The sequence below is a fragment of the Cryptomeria japonica genome, chromosome 9, assembly GCF_030272615.1.
Source record: "Cryptomeria japonica chromosome 9, Sugi_1.0, whole genome shotgun sequence".
NCBI classification, from domain to species: Eukaryota; Viridiplantae; Streptophyta; class Pinopsida; order Cupressales; family Cupressaceae; genus Cryptomeria; species Cryptomeria japonica.
The window spans coordinates 306,883,036-306,897,948 of NC_081413.1; the positions used below are offsets into that span (position 1 = coordinate 306,883,036).

A 14,913-nucleotide genomic window follows, 5' to 3' on the forward strand; every position below is an offset into this window, starting at 1 on the left:
GAAGAACGAATTTAAAGTATAGAATTGACCTTGAATGAGTGTCTCCATTGGCATTGTGTTCTTTTTTTTTGGTGTAACTTGATTGCTTGGTCAAACAAATATTTACAAAGCCTTTGCATGGTATCTTCTCAAGATAATATTTGCAAAGCCTCTGCATGGCATCTTCTCAAGATAATAAAGAAGTGTTCATGTCTATTCATGGATTACTTAGAAGACTCATTTGATATTCTACAAATTTTGAATGCATTTGTAGAACCTAATTTGCTTGTGTATGTTGAGAAATATAACCTTCAATGATACATTCATTAAGGTCTCACAACATGGTTTCAATCATTGCATGTTTTTTGTGTAAATCTACAACTTTGATATTTGATTGGATATAGTAATTGATATGTTATTTGTTCCTCCTTCCATCACCTTAACACATTAAAAACAAACTAAGCATTGTCATCAATTTCAATTTGTGTTGTTTTTTTTTTTCTTTTCAATGTGTGAAAGTGTTGTGAAAGTGCATAGCAACAATACAAATTATATCCATATTCTAAAAAATTCCCCATAGTAAGCTTTCATTTCTTTAAGTGGAGATGCTTGACTTTGTATGATCAAACTAACACATAGGTGCAAGTGACAACAAAAATAAGGGTACACTATGTAACAAGTATGGTTTAAGGCAAGAAAATTGATCACTCCCTATGATTTCATCTAACTCAATGCCTTACGGAAGCCCCTCTTAGTCAAGCAAAATCAAAAGTAAAAGAAGTCCTACCCACCTCAACGATTAATCCATAGTTGCCCAACCTAATCAAAGTACAATCATATGAACTAATGACATAAATAGAAGTTAAAATTTTAATATGAATGTGGTTTGATAGTTTCTTTGGCAATCACAAGTAAATTACAATTATATGAATTACTCGCATGAATATAGGTTAAATTTACAAATGAATATGATCAAATGGTTTCTTTGCCAGTCGCAAGTCATTGGAGCCAAAATGATCCATGTAATTTCTTTCAATCAACCTCGGCAGGCATATATGCGAGGGATAACCCAATGTACGCCTAATCTGCCAAGGAAGACCAAATCTAATACCAAACATTGGTAAAGCCAAGGTTACGAACAAATTATCATTTCAGAGACACATCGGCAGCCGGATTGTTCTCATCTCTTCCCAAAGATCTTTCTTGACATACCATCTGTGAAGTAAAGTTGCCGCATCAAAGAGAATTGGGCAACTTATCTTTGGTCATTGCCACCACCTCTTGCATTAATTTTTTTTCTTGGAAGTTGATTTATGAACACAGTGCATGCATATGATATCCAAAAGTCCTCTGCTTAATTATATTTCAGAGCTTCTGCCATATAAAAAATATCCCTTCCAAATCGAGTGCCACTTCTATCCCAGTACCAAAGTAAAACATATTTTTATATATACTGAAGATAAATGCAGTTTTTTTATTGTGCGCCTGAATGGACCGGAGGTTCACTTTAAAAAATAGTACATTGTTCAATCTCTGTTAGGAAATGGTATTTGATCCGCTGATGCTCAACCATATCGACTGCCCTTAAAAGAATTCTGAACACAAGTTGAAAATTCTGGATCATAAAGCAGAGTTAAGTGCACAGAAAAGATCGATCTCCAAAACTAATGCAAACTGTATAATTTGATTTCAGATTAAATCATGATGCATTGCATGCAAGTTAGTCAAATGTTAAAGGTAACGGTAGTTTTTTTATATCAACATCAAGCAAGACTCACTTTGGTGTGTGTAACCCCCCTTATGCAAACGTTCCACAAGAGGAGGTCTTTTTTTTAATTTACCTTATCTATTGTTCAATGATATCATTGATATGTGCAACTCTACCCCCTCCAGATTCGAACCTGTGACATCCAGGAATACATGCCTTCACCATTAGTATAACATAGTCAACTCTAGTAGTTAACCTTTTTAAAGATATTAATTTTCCACAATCTATGAAATTGGAACAATTATTTCTGGATTAGATTGTGTTATAGTTTTTGCATCAACATTTCAGATCACACTATGTGATCCATCGTCAAAAATGAATAAGTAGCAAGGCAGTACAGCTTAAAAGAGAGGGGGAGAAGGAGGTGACACAGGGAGCGAGGTCAGAAGGTCACTTATTTTTTTCTTCCTTCTGACCTTGTTCCCTGTCTCGCCTTCTTCTTCCCCTCTCTTTTAAGCTGTCCTGGTCTGCTACTTATCCATTTATACTCTGACAGCACTCAATCATTCTGATGATGGATCAGAAGTATGATCCAAAACATTGATGCTAAATTAACACACAATCTAATCCAGAAGCAGTTGTTCCACTTAACTTTATTTTCAAAATTCACTCACAGAGGGTTGTAGATAGGACAGTTTTAATATAGTGATTATTAAAGGCATTTTATATTTTATATTTATTGATTGATAGAAAAAGTTGTTAACTCTGGGTCACTTCTCCAATATACAGTGTATATGGTGTAATTACGACATAAGACATTTTAGGAAATTGGAAAGAATTCTGGACAACGGCAGAATCCAAAAAGTATTTTACTTTTTGAAAGAAAATAAGTTTCACTTTCCAAAAATACAAGGAACAAAGAACTTGATTAATATCTACTGAAATTTTACCATCCTTTCGATAACATTTGCCTGTAATTTTAGTTCTTAGTCTTGATTACAGACATTCCGGGCACTGCTTCCTAGAATTCATGCTGGAGGTACTTGTCAGTCTCAGTGAAATTATGATTGGTGACCTCTGTGTTAACCTCCCTTCCCAGCTGAACCTCCTGTTTACTGCTCAGGTAGCATTAACAGGTTTTAGAATCTTCGACATTGTAAACTTTCTTTCCCAAATCTCTGACAATCTTGAGATTTTCATTCTGTACTCCCAGCTGCTCTTTTCGCTAATCAAAGATCATCTTATAAGGCAATGCTTCAAAGTGAAGATTTCCTTCTGCTATGTGTTGTGACATATTATAGATAAAATATATATATGTCATAAGGAAAATTCAAAAAGAATTGCATTATAGTAAGAGAGCAGAAAGGATCTTGCATTCAAATGTTCAGCTCCCATAAATTAGCCTGAAGCTCAGCAGATCTTTCATCGAATGCTAAGTCTGAGACACATCTTGCTGAAGTGCACTCCTGGGAAACATATCACCAAGCACATCAATATAAAGAAATTTTATGTTTAACTCAAACAATATTGCAAACCTGTCAGTAAATAATTTAAACGTGTGAGTACATAACAACTACAGACTTCTAAGACTATCATGGAATCCTCAAGGATAACTTCATAGAAAAGTAGAACCAAATCTCCAAATCAATGGATCAACAAACCCTTGAAACTACTTGAAAAGGTATGCAATGGGACTAAAAATAGGAATTTATTTTAGACTGTACATGAATTTAAACAAGTGTAAAAAAATATTCATAAGGGCTGAAAAATAAATGAATATCCAATATCAGCACAAAGTATGATTGGAAATATGCTTACAGTATGTGCAATTCCTTGTTTATTTTCTCTCACTTATTTTATAATCTTTAAAAGTCAAAACCATTCTGAATGGTGTCTGCTTTGCATCCATCAACAACTAGAAACCCAACGCCTGTCCATCATTTCCTGAGATCGCAATTTTCCTCCTCTTTTCCCAACTTCAACAGCCCATAATATAGTATGTTGTAGGTAACTTCATCCAGAATGATACCTTTATTAACCATCTCATCATATAGTTTAAAAGCATTGCTAAAACTCCCTTCTTTGCAAAACCCATTGATGAGTACATTGTAAATAAAAACATCTGGAAGAACACCTTTTCCGACCATATGATCTTGCACCATCAAAGCTTGCTGCATATTCCCTACTTTGCAATATGCATTGATCAATATTCTGTAAGTATTTCTATCTGGGACTAAACCCCACAATTCCATTTCTTTCAAGACATTGTGTGCATCCTGAATCCTGCCATTTTGGCAATAGCCTTGGATAAGTGCTCTATAACTCACTGCATTGGGCAAGAAACCATTGTTCCGCATGCTGTTCAAGAAAGTGTTTGCTTCTTCCATCCGAGCATTGCTGCACAGACCATGAACAATCATAGAACATGTTACAGTATTTGGCATCAACCCTTTTCCTGATATTTCATCCCTAAGCTTGAAAGCCTCTTCCAAATTCCCGTCCTTGCAGAGCCTATCAATTAGAGCATTGTATGTTGAAATGTTTGGCATCAAATTAATTTGTATCATCTCATCAAGGAGCCTCTTCGCTTCAGTTATGTCACCTAACTTGCAATGACCATATATCAATGTGCTGTAAGTAACTACGTCAGCCTCCAAATTTCTTCCCGACATTTCCAATAATAATGCATTGGCCTCACATACCTTCCCTGACTTACATAGACCGTTGATAAGAGTATTGTAAGTTGAAACATTAGGGTGAATACCCCTTTCCATCATATATTCCTTAAAGGTAAAAGCTTTGAAAGTGTTTCCCGCCTTGCAACAGCCATCTATAAGAGTGTTGAAAGTAAAAACATCAGGAACAAAGCCTCGCCCAACCATGTCCAGAAAAAGTACCTCAGCTTGCTCGCTCTTTTTGGCCTTGCAAAGACCATTGAGAAGTGAATTGAATGTGACTGTATTTGGTAGGATGCATTTCTTCAACATCGTATCGCATAGATCCAATGCTTCTTCCACATTTCCTGCCTTACACAGTCCATCAATCAATCTTGTACAAGTTGAATCACGTGGCATCATATCCCTATACAACATCTCCTTAAAAATCCCTGCAGCAGTTTCCATCTTGCCCTCCTTGCTATAGCCAGCAACTAAAATATTATAGGTGACTGCACAGGGCACTATCCCATTACAGTACATCTCATGCACTAATGATCTTGCCTTGTCATATTCTGAGGCCTTGAAAAGCTCATTTATGAGGGTTGAGTATATAAAGGCATCAGGAGCTAAACCCCCGGCTTGCATTTTCTTATAATAATTAAAGGCCTGATCGAGGCTTCCCTTTCCACAGAGACCATGAATGAGTATATTGTAGGTAACAACATCTGGTGTCGAACCCACCTCTTCCATTTTGACAAACATTTCTTTGGCCTTGTCAATTTTTCCTTCCTTGCAGAAAGCATTTATGATTGCATTAAAAGCATAAACATCAAGCCTTAGCCCTGCCTCAAGCATATCTTCATATACTTTGAATGCCAGGCTTTTATTTTTTGATTTTAAAAGACCAATAACAAGTCGATTACAGATGGACTGACCCGGCACGATACCATGATTCCTTAAAGAAAAATATGCATCGACGCCATGATCAAGCATCTTCTTTTTCAAATAAATATGAATCAATAAATCAAAACCCTCACTTGAGGAATTATTGCATACCCCAATAAAAGTGTTGAAGATTTCCGTATGTCTTTGAATTGGTGTGCTAGGGTTGATTAAAGGCCCTAAAACAGAAGTGGCATGAGCAAACATATTTGCCCTTTGAAGAACATGGGCCAGAATGCAGGTAGATTTAATATTAAAGCAGAAACTTTGGTGGTGGGCGGCCCAGGAGAACAAGTGAAAAGCTGTTGTGGGGTTAATGGATGTCTGTCTTTCCACTAAAACCTGTTGGACGTGCTGAGGTTCCAGTCTGATTAATATTTTATGTTTCTTGTTAAAATGCAGAGGATTTTCAGACAGAAGTTGAGAAAGAGCATAGACAATTGCTTCGTCTTCGTGTTTAGAGAGTAATCCACAAACCTTATCGATGATTTCATCTACCCTGTCGTCATTGCCTTGGTAAAACATGGAATTGGTACAAATTGCCCTTATCTTTCTTCCTGTTATGATCACTGCTGGATGATTGTTGCCTACCGCCCAGCCAGTAGCCATTCCTATTGCATCGTGATGGCTAAAATTTTTGCAGCTCCAAACGTAAGCTACAGCCCTTCACAGCTCTACAAAAACTATTACTACCCACTCCAAATAATTTTATATTCCAATAAACGAAGTGATGAACCCGAGATTTTTCTCTTTGGGAGCCCTAGGTTGTTAGTTTAAGTATTGTGCGTGTTCAATACTAACCTAGGTCCAATAATGCCTAGTTTGGGTTCAACATTGTCAATGGAGTTCTTTCAAGATTGTCAAATGAGTTCTTGGTGGGAATTTAGAGCATTGTTGAGACTTTGGCATTTTAGTGATGTCTTTTTTATCTATTTTTTTCAGCACAATCTTTATGATTCTCAAATTACTAAATGGGTTTGTTCTTCTTTTGGTTTGTGTAGTGTCATAAATTGTACGCACTTGCTAGGGTGGTACAATTTTACACCTAGTTTAGCACCCGCCTTGGCACATCTTGCATTTTGCATTGCATTTCCCCTTTAGCACTTAATTAATTAAATTAATTAGGTCTAAGGTTCTATTATATCATCTCCCATATCATAAAGTTGGGCCTTGTTCATTAAAGTGTGCCCTTTTCATTTTATTCTTCCAATACATCATTTAATCAAAAACCCTAATTAGGTCCTATTTTGAACTTGGGGGCTTGATTTCGGGGGTCAAAACATCTCGAATCACCTGTAACTTTGGGATTCTCCCTAAAATCATCATATCCGACGGCCCTGAAAATTTGGTGAAAAGTTGTCGGGACCATGGCGCCCAGCGTGCACACGGTCCCGGACATTTTTCCCGAAATTTTAGGAGCGCAATCCAATCATAAAATAAAGCTTAACCCCAAGAAATTGGCGGGAGATTCAATCTCTAGGTCGGCCAAAAGTTGAAATTAAGACCTAGGGTTTCATATATAAGAGCTCTCTTTCTTCATTTGAAAGGAGGGGATTTTTGGTTTCAAGGGTCTTATATGCAGCGAAAGAGCAGATCTTTGAAGACTTCAACAACATTCAACATCCATCCATCAAGCATTCATCAATTTCATTCATCCATTTAGGGCTTTGAAGACATTGAAGAGCAATAGGGGATCACCGACTGAAGATTGGCTTGTACCCCTCCCTTGGGGTTGGGTATGATTTCATGTTGTTTTCATGTCTTTGCATAAGCCTCATTATATCATTTGTATTCATGCTTTAGATCACTTTGCATCTTGATTTGGAGCATTTACATTATCATTTACAAGCAATTAGGGTTTACTTTCTAGGTTGCTCTAGCTTGCTTACTTGCATTTTAGGATCTTGCACACACACAAGGTCTGCACACACAACTTTTACTATACAACTTGGCTATTCGTGGAGGTGGAAATCACCAAAGTGGGGGTTTGACTAAGGCAAAACCCTATATAGCCACCCACCATACCTTTTCAGATATAAGTGCAGGTTTCGGGATTCGAAGGACGCCGCAAGTTGCAGATCCGATGGAAGCAGACTGAGACGGAACAACACACCAAATTTCAGAGCAAAAGACCAGGACAGGGGCGTGGGGCGCCCTGGTCCTGCTAGGACAGGGGCACTGGGCGCCCTGGTCCTTATGTCAGACAGCAAATTTCAGCATTTCCGACAGCCTTTCAGGTTGCAAAACAACAGTTTCAGGAGCAGTTTCAAGTGCAGAATCAGGACAGTGGCGCCCGCGCCCCCGTCCTGAACATTTCCACTCAGATTTTAACCCCAGGTACACATCTGCATTCTCCTTTTATCCTTGTGTTCACAGCTTTCCATTGTTTAGTTTCAATTCTGCAATCTTGTTATTAGTTCATACTTGCACTTTGGGGTTAGGAATTGAACTTGCATCATTTTATCTATCATTTGCAACAAAGGAATAGAAATCCTAATAGGTAGCCCGTGGCTCTCTCTTCCACAAAAAGAAGTAGCCAATTGTGTGATACCTCTAGGCTCTTTCGTATTCCACAAATGTGTGATTGAAAGTGAGATTAGGGCATGTTTGCTTAGTGTCACTTTTTCCCCCACACAGTTTGGTTAAAATTAACGTTGATGGAGTTTTAAAAGGCAATCTTGGAAATGTTGACATAGGAGGCATTTGTCTTGACCATAATGGCAAGGTTAAGTTTTTGTTTGTTGGCAATCTTGGTGTTGCTTCCAATAACTTTGTTGAGGTTATGGTCATTCGACAAGCTCTTTAGTAGCCAAAATGATGAATTTTTCTCATATTATTCTGGAATCTAACCCTAAAATTTTGATTGATCAATTCATGAATTAGTCTTCCTCTTACTTCCAACACTAACATTGAATGAATGCAAAAAAAAGACATTTACATCCTTCTTTGTGGTTTTAGTGTTGTCCAATGGAGCCATACTAAAAGGGTTATAAATCAGTTTACTAATTAAATGGCTAAATTTACTTCACATTGGCACAATATTCATTTTGATTCTAGAAGTGATCAAGCTTGTCCTCTATGAGATTCAAAGAATGCCTTTAGTAATTTTGTGACCATTGACTACAGTGCTTCTCTAGATTCTTGACCACTACTGGAATTATCCTTGGTGTTCTACTTTCTAGGATGCCCTTCCAACCAACTTTGCTATTATTTTTTCTATTTGGTTATCCTTTTATTTCACCTTTTGTAGTGCAGTGTCAATAATTACTTTTGATATTTATAGCATGTACGTTCCTCATGGTACACGGGTTTAAACCTTGTCTATAGGAATCAGAGGGTTTCTCCTCTTGTTTTGACAATCTATCGCTAGTCAATTTGAATTTTCAAGACTTTTTTGAATTGTTGTGCTAGGTGTTGGAATCAAGGAACACTGAGAGTGGGGGTGAATCAGTGTTCTGTAATTTTTAACCTTATTAAATTGTTCTTTTAGCCACTGAATGCAAATGAACAAAATAAAGATGTAGAAACACAAAGTAATCAGCAACAACACAATAACACTAGTTTTTATACGTGGAAAACTCGGTTAAGGGAAAAACCACGGCGGGGATGAGACCCACAATATAAATATACTCTGTTAGAAGAATAAAAATATTACATTGGGCATCTACATGCATTCTGACACACTGCCTAGAGCTCACTGCTCAAAAGAAAGAAGTGCAACAACCCCAAAAGGCTCACTGCCTTACAAAATCTTTTACAAAAGATAATTGGAATGTTTGAGCTAAAAAATAGCATCTACAAATGCCAAGGTCCAGTTTCAGTTAAGCACAAAACTCTTAATCACATACTGCTCTGCTACACTGCTCTATTTAGTTGATCGGCTTTATTCCAGAGCATATATCCTTCACTTGCGCACGTGAAACTGTGCACAATCGATCACTAACACTTTTCACACATCCACCTATACAAAAAATGTTCATATCCATCGATCTTATATATCTGCAACATCACATTAGATCTTCTACATGTCGGCTTCAAGAATACTATACAAATGATGAAACATGCATACAAAGTCGACTCAATCCGAACTCCAATGCATATGCGGACCAAGAAGAATTGTCTACATGCTACCCATATGTTGGCTAAACATCCTCAAACATAGAAATGATCACCAAAATCGATCCACATAATTTGCAAAATGATTTCTCACACATGTCGGCCATACTACATTGTTCATTCTGAAAACCTGTGCACTAGATCTTCCAACTCACTCAAGAATTGACACCAGAGGCTAGGATTCTGGAATAAGGTGCTCCAAACATCTAACTAACATCCTTTAGCTCCACAACACAAAATATTCAACAAAAATGAAATGCCAACCAAAATACTGCATTTTGTCGGATGTCCTGTTCTAACTCGATGGACTTAACCAACTCTTCATTCCAACTTTCGGTAGGATTAGATCACACACTATAGATGGAATATCTGACCTCAATTGCCATCAATGACAACACTAGATGACCTGTACAGTGTCTCTTGCCAACACTAGGAGTATTTTTAAGACTAGTAGACTCCATAGCTAACTAGTTACTTTTATTATATATTCTTTTACCTTTATGTTGAAAAACCTAGGTTCAATATTTACATGTAATGGTAAAATAGAGTTTATATGATATACTTTTGATTTTCATTATGAATATAAAATGGTTCTATAGGTCTATAAGTTAACTAGTGTAAGTAGTTGGGAAATAAAAACTTACCACTTAAGTTAAATTAAGAGGGGGAGAAATATTGTGTGTCTCTAGAAGATTTGAAGACTAATGGTGATTACATGGGTTGATTGAAGAATATAAGAGAAGTAAGCTTGTCAAATTTGGAGTCTTTGTGGGTTATGCAGTACATTAGCAACTAACTTAGACACTCCTACAAGATTGTTGGCAATGGACACTCATTGGAATCATATGTTGTCATTGATGGCAACAAGATTCTATTGAAGGCATATACCGGCATTTGTAGGCATACACCGACAAATACCAGCATTGGAGTATTCAGCGTCATCACCAGCACCGGCACCGGCATCCAGCACTTCCGTGAAGCCGACATCAATCTAGATCCAAAAGGTTTTATTTGTAAAATCATTTTGTAACTATTATATAAGGACATTGAATATCTTTTGTATTGTAAGCCGACATAAGGCATATTGTTTGTAAAGGGTATATAAGTCAATCTATTAGGTCATTTTGATATAGAACAAGATATATGAAAAAGGTAGAAGAACTGTGTAATGTGAAGGATATGTATGAAGGTCATTTGTATGGGAATGTAATATCATACTATGATCAGTAGATGGTTTGTAAAGCACCCTTGGAGGAAAGGAGATACTAATAGAAGGATTCAGGGTTTATGAACTGGTACAGAACAGAGCTTTAACTGGAACTCTTCTTAGCATTGCAAATGCATTTTGTGAGTTCACCAGTACTGTTTTATCTTAGCAGAAGCTTGTAGTCAGTGAGACTCTTTTGTGTTGAGCAGTGTGCTCTAGGCAGTGTGCCTTCCTGCATGTGCAGGCCCCCATGCTATGTAATATCTTTCATATAGCCAGTGAATTGATATTGTGGGTCACAAATCCCACCATGGTCTTTCCTCTTTGAGGTTTTCCACGTATAAATTCAGTGTGTTATGGTGTTCATTCATGTGGCTGGTTTATTTACTTCATGTTATATGTTTCTTCATTTACCGGTTTATATGTGTATGTTATAATAAGGTAAAATCTTATATTGTCGATGTTGGCATTATACACTCAGATGAGAATGGTTGATGTTGTCATTGATGGCAACCAAATGGTAATAGGGTTCAAAGGTTCTACCAGCAACAAACTTCACCTACCGGCACTAGTAGTCACTACAGGGTTTATTCACACCAGTAGCAGATTATACCGACAGTCCAATCCGACTTGGAAATAATATTGTTTATGAGAAATGTATTGTAATGTAATATTATATTTGTATAGCCGACATGATGTATTATAAAGACTCATATATGTATGAGATCCTGTAGGTCATTTGTCATGTAAGTAATGATATGATATGAAATGTAAGGAAGTGATAATATGTGATAGGTTATGAGAGCGAATAATTGTATATGCACTTTGATGTATTTATATTAACACCAAATAAGAAGCAGAACAAAGCGAAGCAAGGTTTTGGCAGAGGTATCAGACATAGCTTAAACCAGTACTGAATCAAGAATTGCATATGCTATTTTGAGCAGTACATTGTTATTGGATTTAACCATCCAATTGTGTAGTCAGTGTGACTCTATTTTTGTTGTTGAGCAGTGAGCTCTAGGAAGTTGGCCTTCCTGCATGTGCAGGCCCCTATTGTACTTAGTAATATTTATTCATATTGGCCAGTGAGTAAATATTGTGGGTCACAAATCCCACCGAGGTTTTTCCCTTAATGGGTTTCCTCACCAAAAATATATGTATTATAGTGTGCATTGATGCTTATTCTTTTGTTTCTCTTTACTGCATTATTATTTGCTTACCAGTATATTAGTTTGGGTTGTAAAGTTACAAATAAGTTTAAATATTTCATCTACCAGTCAGACATTGATTCGCCCCCCCCTCTCAGTGTCTTTGGGACTAACCAAGTATCTAACAATTGGTATCAGAACCTAGTCCTCTATTTGCAGAAGCCTAACAGATTGAGGAAGATCCTGAAACCGGTACCGATGGAAAGTTTGAGACAACAGTTGGAAGGAGCTCTTGAATATTTTGATACAGAAAAATTGAAGAATATCAAACTGGAAGATGAACTCAGAACTACTCGGGAATTTATCAAAGCACTTCAAGATAACCTGGTCATAGCAAAGAATAAGAGAAAAGAATTACATGTGCAACTGCAAAACCAAGATGATGAAGAAAACGAAACTCTCAAAGATATTGCAGAGAAATTGAGAAAAGAGAATAGTAACACGAGGAATGAGATGCAAGATTTAACCATGAGACTATGTAAGGATATTGAAGATAGAAAGAGGAATGAGGAAGATTTGGCTAGAAGACTTAATGAAAAATCAGATGAATCTCTAAGGCTTAGTTATGAGAATGATATGCTTAAAATAAATTTGATTCACATGCAACATGACAAAGAGGGACTTATGAGAGAAGTTAGTACTTTGGAAAGTGAGTTGGTCGTTGCAAATGAATACAAAGACAAACTCAAGAAGAGTTCAGACAAGCTTGATGATATGCAGAAAAGTCAAAAACCTGATGGAGAAACAGTTGGACTTCGATTTGAACATGGAGAAAGTTCTAGAACTACAAACAATCATGATCACAACAAACTAGTAAGGCAACCTAATGCTTATAAATTCAATGGAAAATGTTTTAATTGCAACAAATTTGGTCATAGAGTAAATCAATGCAGATTTAGGAATAATCAAAATACAAACACATCCACCGATCAATGTTCCAAATGCAATAAAAATGGTCATAACTCAGACAATTGTAGAATGAATGTGAAATGCTATGTTTGTGGTAGATTTGGACATCTATCTAATCAATGCAGAACTCAAACCGGTCAAGGTTATGGAAAATCTATTCAAAGAAACAATGTAACATGTTATGCATGCAACAAGATTGGGCATATTGCAAGATTTTGTAGAAGTAAGATTTTACTGACAAACAACAAAGGATCTAATGACAAAGGAAAAGAAAAGGTGAATGAAATCAAGCAAGAATTCACTAAACAATGGATCAGGAAGAGAGACCAAAGGAATGATGAATTTGTCTTTGCACCGGTAGAATAGAGCAATCCTGCACTGACAGGAGATTCTTCATCTCACTAAGGAATAATCCTTAGGGGTAAGGAAAATAATTGAAGATCATGCATTTACCCTCAGTTGGTGGTAAGAAGTCATATTTCTTCTTTACCAGCACATATGTTGGAAATTCACTTCATCGGCGAAGCATTTAATGTGGTTATAAGTTAACTTTTTGGTTATAAAGCACTTGAATTCCTCATTTCGACTTACCAAAGAATTCAAGCATTCAAAGAGCGTAGGAGTTGAGCATCGACATTCAAGGAGCAAAGCAGCAAGGTTTTTCAAAGCATCCAAGGTTTTCACTTGCATTCGATAGTCAAAGGTATTTATCTTATGAAATGGCCTCTTCATCCTCCATTCCTGAATTCATTGCAAACCCTACTATTGTGGAAAATGTCAAGCATCCTAGACCAGTCTTTAAGATCATCCCTAAGATAGCTAAGTTGGATGACTCCATTGGTGCATTTTCAAAAATTTCGAAGGGGGACACATTTGCTGAAGACCCTAGGGCATACATTCACTATAACATTGAAGATTTAGGGTCCAAGGATATAAGGAACATGTTCATGAATATTATCACTGACAAACAAGGTGTAGTCAAAACGGAACACAAGGTTGTTGAAGATTTAGGGTTCACTAACATCCTTCACATGCCTGAATTTTCAAATGATTGTCTGTTATGTTCTTAGCAGAGTTCACGGTGAATTTTTGTGGTTAGATTCAATTTTAAAGATCACTAAGGAAGCAATTAAGGTTGTTACTGGTTTACCTTCTACCAGCACTAGGCCTGAGAAGAAAAAGAAAATTCCAAACAAAGAAGTTATGAACTTAACTAGCACAACATCAGATAACAGATCACTTTGGGATAGTGATATAACCGACAAAAATGTCAAATATGCTAGTATGGTTATTGGATACAGAGTGGCACATATTAATAGGCTAAATTATGTTTCAAGTTTATGCATTCATAGTGCCTATGAGATGATTATGAATAATGCTAAAATTGACATCTATGAATGGCTGAAAGATGAACTGATAGAAAATTTGGATAAAATTAAAGGTGATAAGAAGGGAACATTCAAGTTTGGGAATTTGATTGTATGCTTAATGCTATATTTCTCAAAGGAGATCCCTGGTATTGGACACAAGGACTTTGCCTATGATATTTTTGTTGGAAAACAGATTAAGGAGGTAATTACCGGCATAGGTTCTGATGGTGAAAAACTGGTAAAAGAGTATTTCAAAGACATTCAAGAGAAAATGAGGCAATGGGAAAGGATTCCCCAAAACATTGTAGACAAATATGACAAACATATATGCTTTGTGATTAAAAGAGATGAAGTATGGATGGAGGCAGTTAGACCTAGAACTGTCTGGATAACAGAGATGGGTTATGGAGTGGACTCGCACATCTTAGAATCTTATGCCAAGATACTCCTATATGCTCCACTGGAACCCATTGATAAGATCTTTGGTAATGCTGAAACTATAGAGAGTGATGTTACTATGTAGAAGCAGAGGAAGAAAAGAGACAAAGTAATAAAAGATGCTTCAAAATTTGTTGAAGTTGTTAAGAAGGGCTTGTTGAAACTTGATTCGATGAGAGGTGTTGTTGAACAAGAAAGAAAAACAGAACAACAACCGGTAGCACATATTTCTCCTGTGGCTACCTCATCTGACTCTGACAATGATAAGGCTGCTGAATTCAAAAGGGTGGACAGAAAGAAAAGAAAACCCTAACCGACACCTACTCCATCTCCGAAGAAATCTAGAACACTTAGAAAGAAACAACAGGCTGTGAGA

At 36.7% G+C, this 14,913-nt stretch overlaps 1 protein-coding gene across 3 annotated transcripts; it reads right to left on the bottom strand.

Annotated features, from left to right (window-relative positions):
• Positions 1–891: 891 nt before the first annotated feature.
• On the bottom strand, positions 892–6,038 carry LOC131079597 (pentatricopeptide repeat-containing protein At5g39710). Of its 3 annotated transcripts, none has more exons than XM_058017595.2 (4): positions 3,506–6,038; positions 2,638–3,153; positions 1,821–1,880; positions 892–1,574 (listed from the first exon to the last, which is right to left on the bottom strand). In XM_058017595.2, exon 1 carries the CDS (start codon positions 5,893–5,895, stop codon positions 3,625–3,627), a length of 2,271 nt encoding a protein of 756 aa, XP_057873578.2. In that variant the 5' UTR covers positions 5,896–6,038; the 3' UTR covers positions 892–1,574; positions 1,821–1,880; positions 2,638–3,153; positions 3,506–3,624. The 3 variants fall into 3 exon arrangements, with proteins under 3 accessions (XP_057873578.2, XP_057873577.2, XP_057873579.2); XM_058017594.2 differs by having other exon boundaries at positions 892–1,594; XM_058017596.2 differs by having other exon boundaries at positions 892–1,594; positions 1,758–3,153.
• Positions 6,039–14,913: the final 8,875 nt, after the last annotated feature.

Bases quoted from the DNA above. Each gene is read 5' to 3' on its own strand.
- LOC131079597 (XM_058017595.2), bottom strand. From the start codon at position 5,895: ATGGCTACTGGCTGGGCGGTAGGCAACAATCATCCAGCAGTGATCATA.